Below are 18,373 nucleotides of genomic sequence, written 5' to 3'. Positions count from 1 at the left end.
AATATATATTTAAAGATATTTATATATTGTCCGCATACTGCGCCATTCGGCTGACAAAAAAAAAGTTTCGCTAGTCTGAGATTTCGGAGAAATTACCAAACAAACATTAAAAATCGCTCACGCACTTAAGTTCGGTCTTTTGAAGTTGTGCTCTTTTGAGGTTAGGTTAGATTTAATGACGTTATAGTTTTGTTTATTTATTTATTCAAACAAAAATCCCCATCCCTATCTCTATCTCTACTAATCTCTACTAATATTATAAATGTGAATATAAGTTTGTTACGCTTTGACGCGAAAACTTCTGAACCGATCTTCATGAAACTTTTTATACACATTCTAGGAGGTATTAGAAATAATATAGTATAGTTTTCATTGAAAAAAAAAATTACGTAAGATAAAAAAAAAGTTTGTGAAAAAATCTAAAAATCTCATATATGACGGCGTAGACTATGTAGCAGTACTCTGCCTTCCAAAATTAGGCGGGCGAAGCCGCAGGGCCCATCTAGCATAACATATTTTATAGGTTCTTCGCAAACTTATCAAAAAAAAGGAAAATAAGGTAAGTTAATTTGATTTAATTGTATTATTTACCTATTGTTAATAATTTTTTTTTTTAAATACTTTTGGTTGAATTCTCCTCCGTTACGCTAGTCCGACGCGCGCTTTCTCGAGTCGGGAGGCGCACCAAATGTTCCTGGTACGCCTCTGGCGGATTTTGGAGACCTTGAAAAGGTCTCCCTGTGGAGGATCTGCCTCGGCAGACGCCGCTGGCTGGGATGCGGACGGATGCGCTGTTTCCGGAGGGGATGCATAAACGCATTTCACAGCGTTAAAAAAAAAGATGTCCGACGCGCGTTCGGGACGCGGTCTTCTGTTCAGTATTTATTTATTTATTTATATTCAATTACAAGTCCATTACAATGTCATATAGATTACATAATTATTATATTTTTCAAAAAGAATGTCAATCTAATGTTTATATTTGAAATGGAACCCTGCGAGGGCACTGTAACCAGATTGAGAGGCGGACTTATTATTGTCAATATTAAATATTCTCATTTAGGAAGTCATTTATTTTATAATAAGCTTTCTCCAGCAAATAATGTTTTAAGGATTTTGTAAATAAGTTTATACTTTCTTTTTCTTTTATATGTTCCGGGATTTTGTTGTAAATTTTGGTGCACATGGGGTTTGGGCCGGTGATGTGGATTTTAAATTTAGATGGCGGTAGGACCAAGTTGTGTTTGCGCATGCGCCGCAATGTATCCTCAGTATTCATGCGAACTGCGTGAACTACGTGAGCTACTACTTGCCAAACTGCGAACATATTGCCATCCTTGAAATATCACTGATAGATTTCCGCCACGGTGGCTCCACAGAGATTTTCTACGCCGGAGATAGTATAGTGCATGAGTGTGTGCACGGGTGCACTCTCTGTTCGAGAACAGCCGAATCTAAAATTTTCTACTTTGTGAGAGATGAGAGCGGAGGCCAAGCAGCCTTGTTAAGAAATTCATCAATCGTATAGTAACTACGGGCGCAGCGATAAGTGCTGTACTCTTATAATCGGAGGTCCCGGTACGATCCCCGACAGGGCAAGAAATTTATTTGCGAAGAAGTTATCTCGTAGAAGGAGGCCGCGGAACGGATGCGTGAAGAAGCTGTGAACGCACATCCGCTCCGGTGTAGACGGGGGGGAAGGAGACGGCGGGAATATGCCGCACGTCTGCTTGCCCTGGGAGGCGGCGGGTAGTTATTGGGCTAGCTACCCGTCCCTATATGAGTCTCCCTACTATCTGTCAAGCTGTCCTGATGCCCTCCTCCTTAGCGTAGTAGCCCTGGCAATCAGTTGGGGTTGTTGGTAGACGTCTGGGAAGTATACAATGGGTTCCCCGGACGTCCAATAAAGCCAACGAGAGGGACATGCCGTGGTGGTTTTTAGTTCGGGTAAACGAGTCCCACATAACCTATAAATACCCATAAAGCTTTTCCACCACGACAAAAAAAAAAAAAGGGCAGGTAATTTATAATTTCAGAATTTTCTCTTTTCCGGACTGGTAGGAGGCTTGAGCCATGGCTACTTTCGAGCCTGAGCCTTACTTAACCGAACGATGTATTGTAGTAACAGGTTAGGGTTTGGGTATAACTGCCATACCCCCTAACAGATAAGCCCGTTACCATTTTAGACTGTATCATCATTTTCCGCCAGCATACAGGGTAACTTATAGTGAAATTAAAAAAAAACAATTTATTATCCCGACGCGGGGTGATTTACAGTCCAACATGCTCAGCACTATACCAACGAAGCTGTTGTAAACGATGATGTTGAAAACGTTTACAACTAGATGGCGCTATACGTTCTAATATCAATAAAATCGCATTATCACCGTTCAATAGCCTCAAGAGTCATGATAAAGCAGCGTTGCCGCCAAATCAAACCTTCACGGCCACACAATAAAATGTTTACACGCTTCACCATTGTTGCGTTTTTATTCGCCGCGCTTGAACGCCGTCGGCTCCGTTAGGCTGAATAAATGGATTGCCTTTGCCTTGACAGTGGATTAATTGTTCCTAATTTAAAAACTCAATTGATTCGTTCAGAAATTGGTTAATTGTTTTTTTTTAATAGTGTTGTATGTTGTGAGTGGACTTTGGCAAGGATATAAAGACTACGATAGAAACTGGTTTTAATTTTTGAAGACCGCGGTTTATTTTTCAAGAGGAAACTTTTTTAATAAAGGTAGGTATGATACCTGTGTATAATTAACTATTATTTTTGATTTTTTTTTATCTACCCATGTTTGGCTAAATGTATCGAATAACCGGAATTATTATGTTCTTATTGGACCTGTGATTTTCAGAATATGCGTTTTTTGTTAAATGACTTTTTTTAAATAAGGTCTAAAACCCCCTTCCCTACCTTATACCATACAAAATTTAAAGAAAGTGGGGTAGAAATCGCAACACATGAACAATATATAATTTAAACATCAACTTATAAACTTCTTTAAAAAGATTCTGAGAACTGGTTGCAATTTCAAGAAACGTTTGTATTAAAAAATAAAAAAAAATTGCAGCTCAAACTCATTTAGTAATAACTGGAGATAATTTTTTGAAGTGGGTAGGTACGTGTACCTATGTGTGTTCTTGTGAATAGGTGTTCATTAATACGGACTTTCTCTGTTGCTGTATGTAAACAAAGCTGACGTTATATGGTATACATACAGGCAAACAGTATTGACTCTAGATGGCGATCTTTCGATTCCATACAAATCGTAGTTAACTTTCACGCGGTCGAAATAGTTAACGTAGGTAGAAAATCTTACGCCAGGGTGGCGAGTAGCTCGTTTGAACAGTATGTATGAATGAATAAATGAATATACTTTAATTGTACACCACAAAAAGGTAATAAAAATGAAAAGCAATCACAAAACAGCATATATAATTTGGCGGCCTTATCGCTACAAAGCGATCTCTTCCAGGCAACCAATGGCGTATATTAAAACATAAATACAGAAGATAGGTATTTAGGTCGCATTTAATTAATTAAATTAATATACAACGTGTTACCTTATTAGGGTGTAATTTTGAAGGGCGCAGGGTAAGTTTTTTTCGTAAGAAATCACCCGGTAAGAATATTAAATTAAAAGAAGCATATTTATTTTTCCATACATAAGTTGCATAAAACATTGCAGGTATACATGTTTAGTCATAATCTACGACATGCAAATCATAATTTACACAAATTCATTTATATAAGTGTTTACTAGATTGAAGATAAAAGACCGAAACGTGCATAGTACCTACGCAAAGTGACAGGACTCACATGATTTTAATTTAGCATGTGATGGCACCTTCTGGCTGTATCTGATTTTTTTTTCAGTAAATACTTACTATGAATATACTCAAAAACTTTTAGGTTTCCGGTTTCACAAATAAGTCTCAGAGATCTCAGAGGCATAATGTTCTTCTAATGCCTGTGAATTATTCTGTCGGTTTTTATTTTCACGATGAATATATATATAATATACAGAACATTGTTCATAAATAAATCATAAATAAATATGTCCGGTTATAGGTACCGGTATTAATGTATATATTTTTTTTATTTTAATAATTGTCGGACCAAGCAAATGGTTACTGCAAAACCGTCGGCTCTAAACAGGGCAAGCAAGGAACTCGTCCTTTGTCCGTCAACCTGATACGTATGTGTTAATCCTCATGTGCCCGTAATTACATCGGCAACCACGCCTTTCCGTCCGGGACACAGCATCGCAACAATGACGCGGAAATAAGTATGGCGGTAATAATACTTCCCCGGACGAGCTCTGTCACAAAAAGCTCTACTACTAACTAGGGTCTTTAGGAACAAGGTGCTAAAAACTACTACTACTACTACTACTACTACAAATAAAAAATACAGGGATAAAGTTCACGTGAGCTAAATACTATACTATACTACCTGCTAATAGTTATCCTATTCATAGATATGTACGTATTCTTTATTTGAATCTTTTATTATTATTTTTTTTTTCTTTCATCTTGCCTTCAAAGGCAAAGCCCTCTCCCTGTTCTCCCAGGAAATCTTTTTTGTAGCGAAGTACCCCAAGGCCATTAAACTCTACTAAAATACTATTACTATAGTTAATATGTCCTCACAACTTGACCTCCAGTCAAGGTGAACGTGTCACTTACCTACGTGTAAACAGTGAGACTGTCATTAGACGATCGATTTAGCATCAAATCAATCTAACTTTACCTCCCATCTTACCTCTTCACTTCACAATACAGACACAAGCCTCCTTAAAAATAAACATGGAAAACGTGAGAATAATTATGCAGTCTTCTGTAACACAACCAAAGTTATATTTTTTTAAATCAAGAGTTTAAAACCTGGAAGTAGTTTTTAAACGTAAGTGTTGTTTAGTTTATTTAGTTTTATCATTATCATAATATCAACCAACAACCGGTTCTCTACAGGGTACGGGTCTCCTTCCACAATGAGAAGGGTTTTAGGCCACAGGTCAACGCTGAGCGCTGGCCCAATGCGGATTGGAAGACTACTTAGTTTTTTCCTTACAAATTGTACCCTGCTGTTCCACTCGTGTACCTAAGCTTTATGGGTCGTAGATAGCGTTGCCAGGTCGTCAAGGAGGTATACAACGGGTTCCCGGGCGTCTAACAAAGCCAACTAGAGGTACATGCCGTGGTGGTTTTTATTTTGGGTATACCCCTTTAGAGGGGGGAGTTCCACATAAGCCTCCATCCTGCCCAAGGGTCGGAGGTAGCAATAAAGCTTTTCCACCGCGCCAAAAATTTTAAAAATAGTTGGAAAATCCAAAAGTGCACGCCTCATAATCTCATTCATTACTATAAAATTGAGATTATTTGTAAATAATAATTAAACTACATCTAATTATACCGTGAAAAGTAATATTTTCTATTCCTCAAAATACTGAAGCCTATAAAAGAAAACCAACTCGATAAGTGAAGTATTTCGCTCGTTATCGTGACCACAAGATACGAGATCCGCACATACAGACACACGGGCGTCCAAGACAGAACTTTTGAAACAATTTTTTAATTAGTTTAAATCATAAAAAGAGATTTAAAAATATCATGAGTGTTAAATAGTTTTTTTTCTCAACATTCGTCTATTTATATTCACTTATAAAAGCAATAAAGAATAAAAAAAGTGACATTTTAAGTTGGAGAATCACTCTGTGTGCGTAAACTGACAGTAATACCCACCCACCTCAATGCTTCGCTTATGAGGCGTGCAAAAGCGTTGCCAGGTATCCGGATAAAGCCGGGCATATTTGGGCTTTGTGAATGCAAGTCCAGCCAAAATAAACTTGGCTTTTGTTAGGCTTCATACATTTCGCAAACGAGCGAGTGCTTAGAGTGGACGAGTGCAGGCGAGGCTTCTGTGACTGGATGTGGCCTGGATATCTAAGCAAAAAAGCTTGAATTTGACAATTTTCTTGTCGTACTTTTTAATTTAAACTGATACACAAAATCCTCAATGGTGTAAGGTATCCGGCGTACTTACTCACTGGTGGTAAGCAATGATGCAGTCTAAAATGGTAACGGGCTAACCTGTTAGGGTGTAGCAGTTATATTAAATCCATACCTACCCCTTATTGGTTTCTACACGGCATCCTACCTAGAAAAAAAGTTCCGTTCTTATACCACCTCCATGAAGGCGAAATAAATGAATTTCAATATTTAAGTTAAATCCATAAAAGTATTTAACTTTTACTAATGGCTTTTTGCTTGGCCTGTAGCTCTCTAAGGACGGGTAAAGTTGCTGACATCCCATAGTAATCTGTTAAGCCCGCCCACCCGCATTCAATCAGCTTGGTGGGTTCCTTTAAGCACGCAGGAAATATAAGATTAGGTATTAACATCTCAACTGCCAATAGATTTATTTTCGATGCGGATATGTGATTTCGCGGAAGAAACCTATATTTTCCTTCATAGCACAGTTTCCGCAGAACCGATCCAAGAGAGTACGTGAAACAAATATAAATAATTCAAATTATATTGATCATCATGATCATTCTCAGTACATGTTCCATGATGTTCCCTATCTCATAGGAGAGAAGGAATTAGATCATTAACCCACAACTCTCTACTTCAATTCTTAATGTTACAGATTTTTAATTTGGTTATATTATTCAGAAGCGGTGATAGCGCATTGGGTAGTAGCTCGACTTAACTTTCGGGGGGCCGAGATCGAATCTTAGCACGCACCTCTAATTTTTCTAAGTTGTGTGCGTTTTAAATAATTAAAATATCACTAGCTTCAACGGTGAAGGAAAACATCGTGAGGAAACCTGCATGCCTGGGATTCTACATAACGACGACAGCCACCCCTTCTCATTGTAGGAGGAGACCCGTGCTCTGTAATGGGTTGATGTGATGAATAATATTCTATTGGCTAGTAAGTAATTACTTCCCAAAATAATTACCGACATAAAGTTGCTTCAGTTACCGTCATACTTTTTACCCGACGTCAAAAAAACTACTATGAACTGACTTCGAAAAATCTCTTAAAAGACTGGGACTGCATATAAACTGAAAGGATGGCTATAGAGCGCAAACGAAAACCGATTAAAAAGTGCTATTATAAGTATTAATAGTTTTTATACTGATTAAGTAAAATAGACTAGTTAAGGTCGATGTCTATAAAGAAATGTTTTAGATTTTTTATCGTACAAAGTGATTGTTGATTTTCACGGACGTTATAGAATGTAAAATGTGGTCGGAAAACGTTAAATGTACGGACAAATGTACGGCAATATTTCAACCCAAAAAACTCTTATTATTGACTCTCTTTATTTGCATAATGTGGCGTCTAAACGGGCTATATTTTACGACAATTTGTGCCTGCAATCATTGCCCAGACATCAAAAAAACATTTTAGTGCATTGCAATGCAAACGGTGAGCATATACCAGTGGCGTGCACTTCGTACATTCACAAAAGCACTGCCTTCCCTAAGACTGATATATTAACTCGTATAGTAGGAGGATTTTTGGCATTTTTGGCAACCTTCCCACTGTATGCATACCCTGGTAAGAAGCCCAGTACACGTCACTGGCATACACTTATGATATATACATATATATATAGATTCCCTCAAGAAATGCCTCCTCCACTCTCAGGAAATTGTTGGTGCCAACCTTATCGATCTCCTTTCCCGCGTTACAGAGAGCTGTCGGTTCCGGTGATCATCACTAAATGTAATAATCTCGTTACAAACCCGACCAATAATAATTCTTTAAGTTACCCGGAAAATATTTCATCAGTTCAATTCGTTCACGACCACCGCTTAACTAAACTGAGGTGTGCCATTAACAGGTGTTCTGTTGGAACTGTATTGCATAATGGTAGACACAGATTTGGTAGACCCCCAACAAAGTGGACAGACGACATCAAGGGAGTCACTGGGAGCCGCTGGAAACAAGCGATCCGGGACCGTGGATTTTAGAACACCGTACAAAAAACTGTGTACAGCTGTAACTTGCAAAGACAAAGAGCAATCTGTTGAGTTTCCTGTCGTCTTCTTCTTGGTAGAATCTGTCTTCGGAACCGGTGGTAGAGTGAGTGGACAAACAGAACGACCTGACGCGTGACGTTTCAAAAGTGCTTATAAATTAGGCCTGCTTGAAAAAAATGAACTAAAAGACCAAGCAATGGAAATTATTTCACATACTTATATATAAATCACATACTAAGTAGTAACTGTTACTGTTATGTATCGCATCAAATAAATCACTATCGGTTTCAATGCCAACTGCAAATAAGGCTAGTAATGATACCTACTCGTTCGAAAACGTTTATAGTACCTATCTACGACACACCGGTCACGTATCCACGCCAAACGCTCAGTGGAAGCAATTTTAAAGCCATTAAAATCAAATCAAATTACATAACATAACTAGGACACGCGTGGTCACTTTCGACCCAGAAATAATCCGACGACCTTGAAGACACTGCTGGATTATTGCCCGTTTTCATTTACGACGAACAAGGAAATTCCTGGACTCATATTTACCTTTCACCAATCGCCAATTCTTGCAAATAGGTGTGTTTTTTTTTCTGTTATATACTTTTCATTTTTCTTATTGATTTAAGGTTTTTAAAAAAACATTATAATTTTTTTTTCCAAGCATCATAAACATTACGCACCTACGTACATTTATGATTTTTATAATTAGTTTATCCCTATCACTACTAATCCCTATCCCTACTAATATTATAAATGTCAATGTAAGTTTGTTTGGTACGCTTTAACGCAAAAACTACTAAACCGATTTTCATGAAACTTTGTATACATATTCTTGGAAGTGTTAGAAGTAATATAGGATACTTTTTATCTCGACATGAAGCTCGGTTCCTTTGGGAGAGGGGATGAAAGTGTTTGACGATACTCCATAACTCCCGACAAATTGAATAAAAAAATCCCGTTGGGCAAAATTAAACACATATTATAGAAGTTATAATATGTGTTTAATTTTGCCCAACCTTTTGTAGATCTAAAGTGGTTGGAGATAGAGGACAGAACTCCTCAGCGGACAGCAGCAAACCCCTCATTTAAGGCTTAGCGATACTGAATACTTTAATTTAGAACTACAACTAAATTGAATGTCAAATCAAAAAACAAAATCAAACGCAGACGAAGTCGCGGGCAACAGCTAGTATATATTTATATATAACATAGGCTTCATCATGTAAAAATCGAGGCCATAGAGTATCTCGACAATACGGACATACTCGTATTGAGGACTAAACCATCTGAGTTAGTGTAGTGTAGCTAGTGTAGTGGAAGAGTAGCGCTAGTGCAATTTTAAGATTACAAGAACAAAGTGTCTTCCATCTTATGAACACCTAAGATAAGTATAACTTCGATCTACCAGTTCTCGAAATGACATATCAAACTCGTGCCGTTTCTATCAAATAGCCAAATTGGCCTCCAACAGAAGCCGATGGCGACAGTTTACCCACTTAAAGTTGAGCTCTCACCAGGACCACGATCATTCAGTAATGAAGGAACGACCAGACAGAGAGAATACAAGCTATTGAACTTAGTTGTTAGATATAAACTAATGTATCAGTTTATGTCGAAATAAAATTTACTAATTAGTCTTAAGGCTAGACTGTTATTTTAATAATGTCTCACGCGTGCGTGGAACATTATGAAATGGGTCGGTACAATATGTCTTCTGGTTCCACTCCCTTCTAGTAGCCGTTATCTCGATGTCCAAACCTTTTACACGTTTATCGTCTTTCAAACAATCCATCCATCGCTTTTTTTAGCGTTCCTCTACTTCTCTATCCTTCCAAACAAACATTAAACACAACTTTGCTAGCATGATTTTCTTCCATCCGCATAACATAACATGCCAGTATATTACCTACTCCTCCCCTTTTCTGTCACCGGCACAATATAAGCTGCCCCTTATTCCTTGTTCATTTAGTCCATAAGAAAAGTCTTTCATACTTATTTTAAAAATGTGGCGAAGGTCTCCCCAAATTCTCGCCTTAGCTTTCTGTCGCGAGCCTCAAACATCCAGTCCGGATCCCACATCTGATGAAAAATTAAATGCTTTATTTACTCACTCTTGTAAGCTTTTTTTTATTCATCCCTTATTTTATCTAGTCATACTTTTGACTGTATCATCTTATCATTATTACTAACAAAAAGTTCCTTCTGCAACAGTGTCGTTGCAGAAGGAACTTTTTGTTAGTAATATTATGATAAGTTATGCTTTTTTCGAAATAATTGCCAACAACTTTAAAATACATATCAAAGTTTAATTGAACAATGTAGTTTACAGTTGTCAAACGAAGCTCGCAAAAGCCTTAGGTCCGACGCAGTGGTCCAGAGCCTGCAGAAGATCGACGACTTCCTGGCTGCAGGTTTCCGCTGTATAGGACTTCGACTGCACCCTTTGCTCGCAGGCGTGAAGAACTCCCACCAGCTTCTGCACTTTTTCACTTTCTTTAAACGAAATTCATTGAAAATACTTAGAAGAAATGCAAAAGTTCTGAGTACTGTTATCACCTTCCCTCCACTATCCGTACGAGTCGATTGGCGAATAAGAGAATATAACCGAGTAGAAGCAGCAGCGTCCTTTGTGCAACTACTACCATCTACTGGGACCACTAATGTGACCAGCGTGGTGATTAAGGTCAAACCTTATCTTTAAAGAGGCCCTCGAGACCAGTACTGGACTGTTATCCCACTAATATTATAAATGTACAAGTGTGGATGTTTGTTTTGGATAAAATCAGGCATGCATGTGCCTTTGACATGGAAAAGAACATAGGCTACCTTTTATCCCAATTCCTTAATAAGATTCCGAGGGAAAATTATTTAAGAGCTAAACCTCGGGCAGACAGCTTTGAAATTTGGTATGCATGTCACCTATGCTATTGAAAAGGACATGCACTTTCTATACCGATCTCTCAAATAGTTCCCGTGGTAGGATTAAAAATTGTTAACGAGCAAAGTTTTAGACCTATTTCTGAAGTCGACGCGGACGAATTCGCGGGTAGAAGCTAGTAGGCTATAAATGAAATGCAAAATTGTATCATTGCTAGGCGAGGCTTGCTTAATGGATCGATTTTGATCAAATTTACCAAATATATAGCCCACATCATGGAGTAATACAGTAGATGCTGTACTTTCTTCAAGGCAACGTTAGTAATATTAACCAAGACATTGGCTTAACGTGCTTTAGAAGTCTCGGGGCCGATCAACTCCATACTGGTACTTCACTTGACAGAAAACCCAGGAAATCGTGTAACACAGACAAACATTCTAAACACTAGACTTATGCCAGTTTTCACTAAACCTAGGTATAACCTAAATGAAATGGCTAATGATCGATGGCTATATGAAAAATTACGTTTCACCTACTCTTAGGTGTATAACGTCGTTACTACTGGTGTACGTTTGATGTATATATGTATATTTTTATATATATTTTTTTTATTATACCTAGGAATCTCCTTAGATTAGGCGTTACTTATTTAGGCGTCGCCTTATTCGTCGTTAATAAAACTGGCATGAGGAGACAGTTCAGCAGGTACTAGGACATCAGAACGCTGTGGTCGCTTAACTAATTACTTAAGAAAGAAAACGTTCGTGTGCCGATTAGTCCGGTGTCAGAATATCTACACGTGATGCTACGATGTGCAACACAGAATTAAGTACATACAGAAACCACGTCCACGACTAATGTTAAAGCATCAAAAACCACTCCACTTTAGTATTTTTTCTCGAACTGGCGATTAATCACTTTATTCCATTTATCAGTAGACAGTTATTATTTTACTTCTAACTAGTTCTAAAAAAATGCCTTTTTAAATGATTCAAATTCCTTCTAAAGGACCTATGGTTTAGAAGTTACTACGGGTATAGAAATGCTAAAAGCAAGATAAATGCAGAGGGCCGCCCGGCCGCGTATTACATACTTTGGAAATAAAACTTCTTGTTTTTTTTTAAGATATTAAAATCAAGAATTTTAGATATTATAACCGATTTAATGCAGACGAAGTTGCGTGGGTCAGCTAGTTAATAATATTTTTGGTTGTTAGAAAATGTTTAAGTATAACTTTGTCTAACGTACTTTCTAAACATTTTCCACGTTCCTGGGCCAAAGGATCAGCTGAATCCTGAAATAGAAATATTGAAATGAATTAAGTAATTCCTGACTCACTCACTGACTTTCGTTAACGACCAGCCCAGCCTCCTTGGCCCAAAGAGTTAACTTATTATTGTAGATAAGGAATGAGGCCGAATTTTCCAATACAAGTGATGCGTGATAGGGAAAAGCAGTTTTATTTTTTTTACTGTAATAGACTAGCGCTTGACCACAATCTTAACTGATGGAAAGTTTAGATGTGGCCTAAGATGGGACGCGCTTACCTAGAAGATGCCTATTCACTCTTGTTTTAAAGGTACCCAGGTTGTAAGAATTAGGAAACTCGGAAGGGAATAGACTAGCGCTTGACCACAATCTTACCTGATGGGAAGTGTAGATGTGGCTTAAGATGGGACGCGCTTGCATAAAAGGTACCCAGGTTGTAAGAGTTAGGAAACACGCAAGGGAATAGACTAGCGCTTGACCACAATCTTAACCGATGGAAAGTGTAGATGTGGCCTAAGATGGGACGCGCTTACCTGGAAGATGCCTATTCACTCTTGTTTTAAAGGTACCCAGGTTGTAAGAATTAGGAAACACGCAAGGGAATAGACTAGCGCTTGACCACAATCTTAACTGATGGAAAGTGTAGATGTGGCCTAAGATGGGACCCGCTTACCTAGAAGATGCCTATTCACTCTTGTTTTAAAGGTACCCAGGTTGTAAGAATTAGGAAACTCGGAAGGGAATAGACTAGCGCTTGACCACAATCTTACCTGATGGGAAGTGTAGATGTGGCTTAAGATGGGACGCGCTTGCATAGAAGGTACCCAGGTTGTAAGAGTTAGGAAACACGCAAGGGAATAGACTAGCGCTTGACCACAATCTTAACCGATGGAAAGTGTAGATGTGGCCTAAGATGGGACGCGCTTACCTGGAAGATGCCTATTCACTCTTGTTTTAAAGGTACCCAGGTTGTAAGAATTAGGAAACTCGGAAGGGAATAGACTAGCGCTTGACCACAATCTTACCTGATGGGAAGTGTAGATGTGGCTTAAGATGGGACGCGCTTGCATAAAAGGTACCCAGGTTGTAAGAGTTAGGAAACACGCAAGGGAATAGACTAGCGCTTGACCACAATCTTAACCGATGGAAAGTGTAGATGTGGCCTAAGATGGGACGCGCTTACCTGGAAGATGCCTATTCACTCTTGTTTTAAAGGTACCCAGGTTGTAAGAATTAGGAAACACGCAAGGGAATAGACTAGCGCTTGACCACAATCTTAACTGATGGAAAGTGTAGATGTGGCCTAAGATGGGACCCGCTTACCTAGAAGATGCCTATTCACTCTTGTTTTAAAGGTACCCAGGTTGTAAGAATTAGGAAACTCGGAAGGGAATAGACTAGCGCTTGACCACAATCTTAACTGATGGAAAGTGTAGATGTGGCCTAAGATGGGACCCGCTTACCTAGAAGATGCCTATTCACTCTTGTTTTAAAGGTACCCAGGTTGTAAGAATTAGGAAACTCGGAAGGGAATAGACTAGCGCTTGACCACAATCTTACCTGATGGGAAGTGTAGATGTGGCTTAAGATGGGACGCGCTTGCATAAAAGGTACCCAGGTTGTAAGAGTTAGGAAACACGCAAGGGAATAGACTAGCGCTTGACCACAATCTTAACCGATGGAAAGTGTAGATGTGGCCTAAGATGGGACGCGCTTACCTGGAAGATGCCTATTCACTCTTGTTTTAAAGGTACCCAGGTTGTAAGAATTAGGAAACACGCAAGGGAATAGACTAGCGCTTGACCACAATCTTAACTGATGGAAAGTGTAGATGTGGCCTAAGATGGGACCCGCTTACCTAGAAGATGCCTATTCACTCTTGTTTTAAAGGTACCCAGGTTGTAAGAATTAGGAAACTCGGAAGGGAATAGACTAGCGCTTGACCACAATCTTACCTGATGGGAAGTGTAGATGTGGCTTAAGATGGGACGCGCTTGCATAGAAGGTACCCAGGTTGTAAGAGTTAGGAAACACGCAAGGGAATAGACTAGCGCTTGACCACAATCTTAACCGATGGAAAGTGTAGATGTGGCCTAAGATGGGACGCGCTTACCTGGAAGATGCCTATTCACTCTTGTTTTAAAGGTACCCAGGTTGTAAGAATTAGGAAACACGCAAGGGAATAGACTAGCGCTTGACCACAATCTTAACTGATGGAAAGTGTAGATGTGGCCTAAGATGGGACACGCTTACCTAGAAGATGCCTATTCACTCTTGTTTTAAAGGTACCCTGGTTGTAAGAATTAGGAAACTCGGAAGGGAATAGACTAGCGCTTGACCATAATCTTAACTGATGGAAAGTGTATATGTGGCCTAAGATGGGACGCGCTTACCTGGAAGATGCCTATTCACTCTTGTTTTAAAGGTACCCAGATTGTAAGAATTAGGAAACACGCAAGGGAATAGACTAGCGCTTGACCACAATCTTAACTGATGGAAAGTGTAGATGTGGCCTAAGATGGGACGCGCTTACCTAGAAGATGCAAAATTTTGTAATTGCAAATTTTTATTTCTAAAAGTTATATAATTTTTGTATATTTTAAGCGATACCAAACCGTTTTTATTGCGTTGATAATAATAACTCACTAATTGATCCGATATAAATTTAGTTTCGCGTAAAGTTTGACCGATGCGCAGGCGCATGCTCAGCGTTTTATCCACCCAGTGTTGCATCAAATCGGTCTGAATCGGTTTTCATTGAGGTTCATTTCGTTCTTTGGACATTGTATTATACCAATTAATAATAAGTATGTTGTTTTTAATGGATAATAACCTTCTTGCCCGGAGTATACTTAAAGGCGGTGATAGATCGTTTGAAGAACAGATAGATAGGTTAGGACTTTAGCCTTCGACTCGCATACTACTTTTTGTGGTTATGTGCGTTTTAAACAATGCAAACTAACTAACCTTTGCGGTGAAGGAATCCTGAGGACACCTGCATGTTCTCAAATGCATGTGATGTCTGGCAAACCACACTTAGCCAGCGTGGTTGACTACGTTACAAACTCTCATTCTGCAAAGATAGTTTTGCTACAGAGCAGAAGTATCTTTCCAGAATGAGAGTTTTTTATTTTTTATAGGAATCTATCTATCTATTTCATAGATGGCCCTCTCAAATAATTTTCACAAAACAGCTACGGACGATCTGTGCTAAAAAAATCTCGCTTGCCTCCTAGACCAGAAGCTGGGTGCGCCCATGTAAAGCTATATACTACGATTAAAATTATGACATTGACTCCGAGTACGGAACCTCCCGCATAGACCAAATCACACATTAGTGCGTTTCAGTGAGGTTAAAGGAAATATAGGTAGGTATGTTGCCCTTGAAATTAAACGTGAACTGTTAATAAATTCTAGCAAATTGATAATAACAAGATTATTTGGAATCCTGCGCGTTTTCGCAGTCAACTGCTAAACAAATAACTGGTCACGATCATCTGTGCGATCAATTGTATCTTACTTATTTTTTTTTTGGTTTAAAAAACACATTACATATACCTACTAGCTGTTAAAGCTTTTTTTTAAATATCCTGCAGGAAAAAGTATCCTTTACTCCAGGGATGATTGTAATAACGAAATTTTAATTAGACCTGCTTACGAAAATAATCACGCAAATCGCAGTAAACCTGTTGTGTGTTTATACCTAAATAAATTACACCATACAGATTCTCTTGCTTTTCGCGGCGTATAAATTAGGGGCTGTGGTTTTGGTTCCTCCTAGGATGACAAATTTAAGGTCTGAGATCGTTTACCATCATACAATGTTTCTGCGCATTAAATTATTCATGTCTGTACCAGCTTTTTAATTTTCCAGATTCTGGTGACGAGATTTGACGTAATGACGACATCAACCATGGTGGTGTCGCCCCTAGCGACGCAACCGTCGCCAAAGAACAAGCGACGGTTATTCGCGGAGGCGCGGCAGAATAGTTTGCAGAAACTCAGCGTGATATTCGACCATGGGAACAAGAGCGGTAAGTTGAATTTGCAATGGCAATGGGATGATAGTATTTTGTGATGGAGCTCTCGGAGATTTTCCATCTATGCGATTGAGCGCCATGGCGTCGAAAGAGCGCCATCTAGGGACCACAGGTGGCACTATTTCGACGCCATACTAATAGTTAACATTTACGAGATCGAATAGATGAAAAATCTCGCACTCAGCACACTGGAGAAGTACCGCGCTATGCTTATTTCTGACGCCAAGCAGCATTCTTGCATTGCTGTTCCGGTTGAAGGGCATGGTTGCCGGTATAATTCCAAGCACGTGAGGTTTAACACCTACGCTTTAGGCTATAGGACGTCACATTGCAGGACCTGTTCCTTTCATGCCCTCATCATCAGCAAGGCTAGCAAGGGCGGGAGATTAAAATTATATCCCCCGATTATATCCCCTGAAAAGGGATATTATTAACGTGCCCACCTGCTAAATCACTGGAACATTGAATTGGAGAAGTTTACCCCCGTTTATTAATATAAACAGGGGTAAACTTCTCCAATACAAACGCATAGTAGGTATATATTATTTGGATATAATAGACAAAAAATGTATCCCCCTGTTCTCCTATTCCCTGTTCCCGCGCTTTAGCAGGTGGACACGTTATTCGGTAATTATATCCATTGTCAGGGGATATAATCGGGGGGATATTATTTTTGTCACCTGCCTGTGCTAGCCCTGCAGGTGGAAAAGTTAATTATATCCTCCGACCGGGGATATAATCAGGGATATAATTTTTGTCACCTGCCTGTGCTAGCCCTGCAGGTGGAAAAGTTAATTATATCCTCCGACCGGGGATAGAATCAGGGATATAATTTTTGACACCTGCCTGTGCTAGCCCTGCAGGTAGAAAAGTTAATTATATCCTCCGACCGGGGATAGAATCAGGGATATAATTTTTGTCACCTGCCTGTGCTAGCCCTGCAGGTGGAAAAGTTAATTATATCCTCCGACCGGGGATAGAATCAGGGATATAATTTTTGTCACCTGCCTGTGCTAGCCCTGCAGGTGGAAAAGTTAATTATATCCTCCGACCGGGGATAGAATCGGGGATATAATTTTTGTCTCCTGCCTGTGCTACCCCTTGTGGTGGGATGGTCTTGGTGCGACAATTAATACTATGATATATAAAAAACAACCAAAAATGATGGTTGCCGAGAAATTCTCCAGAGAAGCCCTTGACTGCAATCTCACCTGGCGGTAAGTCGTAATGATATGAATGAATGAATGAGATGGTAGCGGGCTAACCTTTCGCAGTTATAATGTAAGACCTATACCCCTTATCGGTTACTAAACGGCACTGCACCGGATGGCGGCGCAGCACTCTTGTTGCCTCTGGCCCCCACCAGACCAGACCGGAGAAAATTTTCCCCCTACTTATATGACGACACAGCAGCGCTTACCACTGCTCCAGGAAGGTCGTCGAAACGTAACTGAGGCGAGACAGAGCAACGTGTACATGCCAGTGTAAAATCCTACCATGAGAACAAGGTAGTAAGGTATAATTTACAATGGCGTAAAAATTCATAGATAATCACATGGTATATAGTTCAAGAGCAAATTGGGCAGGCAGCCAGTGCGTAAGAGCTTACCTTATCAAACTTGTCGGCCATTTTTATTCAATTTAAAAAATGGACGAGAATTAGATCAGGACGCTGAGGACTTTTCCCTTCTAAACCGTTTTTTCTTAATTTTTTTCAATAGTTTTGGCAATTTAAATTATTGATAATACGCTTTGGCAATTTCTGCCAAACAATTCAAAATTCAAAACTAAAAGTAACGACGTAACACAAGTATTCGGAAACTATTTTCGCAAAGTGAACTTACAAGACTAAATTTTTTCTACATCTGTACAGAAATATTTTAATTTAATCAACACATTGTGATTTATACAACAAAAGAAAGTATTTTAATATTCTAAACTATCTTAGTTTAGAATATTAAAATACTTAAAGTTAAAGTTGAAACTCAGATTTTGAAATTCCTAGACGTTACATTATACAACACAATATTGGTGTATTTCAAAAGATGGCAGCACAACGAAATGCGCGCTTTTTCCTGACTGCTTTACGACAATCACTTGATGTTTTGACGTATTTGTGTAAAATGCTGCCATAAAAATTTGGAGCGGCTGTAATGGTAGAAATAATTTG

The 18,373-nt window shown here is 39.0% G+C and overlaps 2 protein-coding genes across 3 annotated transcripts in view; one reads left to right on the top strand and one right to left on the bottom strand.

The window, feature by feature from the left end:
• Positions 1–10,308: 10,308 nt before the first annotated feature.
• Positions 10,309–17,923, bottom strand: LOC120634397 (cytochrome b-c1 complex subunit 6, mitochondrial-like). Its single transcript, XM_039904929.1, has 3 exons — positions 17,813–17,923; positions 12,143–12,188; positions 10,309–10,509 (listed from the first exon to the last, which is right to left on the bottom strand). Exons 1-3 carry the CDS (start codon positions 17,831–17,833, stop codon positions 10,349–10,351), a joined length of 228 nt encoding a protein of 75 aa, XP_039760863.1. The 5' UTR covers positions 17,834–17,923; the 3' UTR covers positions 10,309–10,348.
• The window catches only part of LOC120634395 (protein phosphatase PP2A 55 kDa regulatory subunit), a 31,810-nt gene continuing 29,477 nt past the window's right edge, over positions 16,041–18,373 (top strand). The window contains exon 1 of one of the 2 annotated variants that reach the window (XM_039904925.1): positions 16,041–16,197. In XM_039904925.1, coding sequence (XP_039760859.1) covers positions 16,062–16,197 — 136 coding nt within the window. In that variant the 5' untranslated portion in view covers positions 16,041–16,061. The remainder of the gene's footprint in view (positions 16,198–18,373) is intronic. The other variant, XM_039904924.1, reaches the window with a different exon arrangement.

The sequence above is a fragment of the Pararge aegeria genome, chromosome 23 (assembly GCF_905163445.1).
Source record: "Pararge aegeria chromosome 23, ilParAegt1.1, whole genome shotgun sequence".
Taxonomy (NCBI): domain Eukaryota; kingdom Metazoa; phylum Arthropoda; class Insecta; order Lepidoptera; family Nymphalidae; genus Pararge; species Pararge aegeria.
The sequence above is the reverse complement of the archived record's forward strand: the minus strand, read 5'-3'. Positions and strand labels throughout refer to the sequence as shown.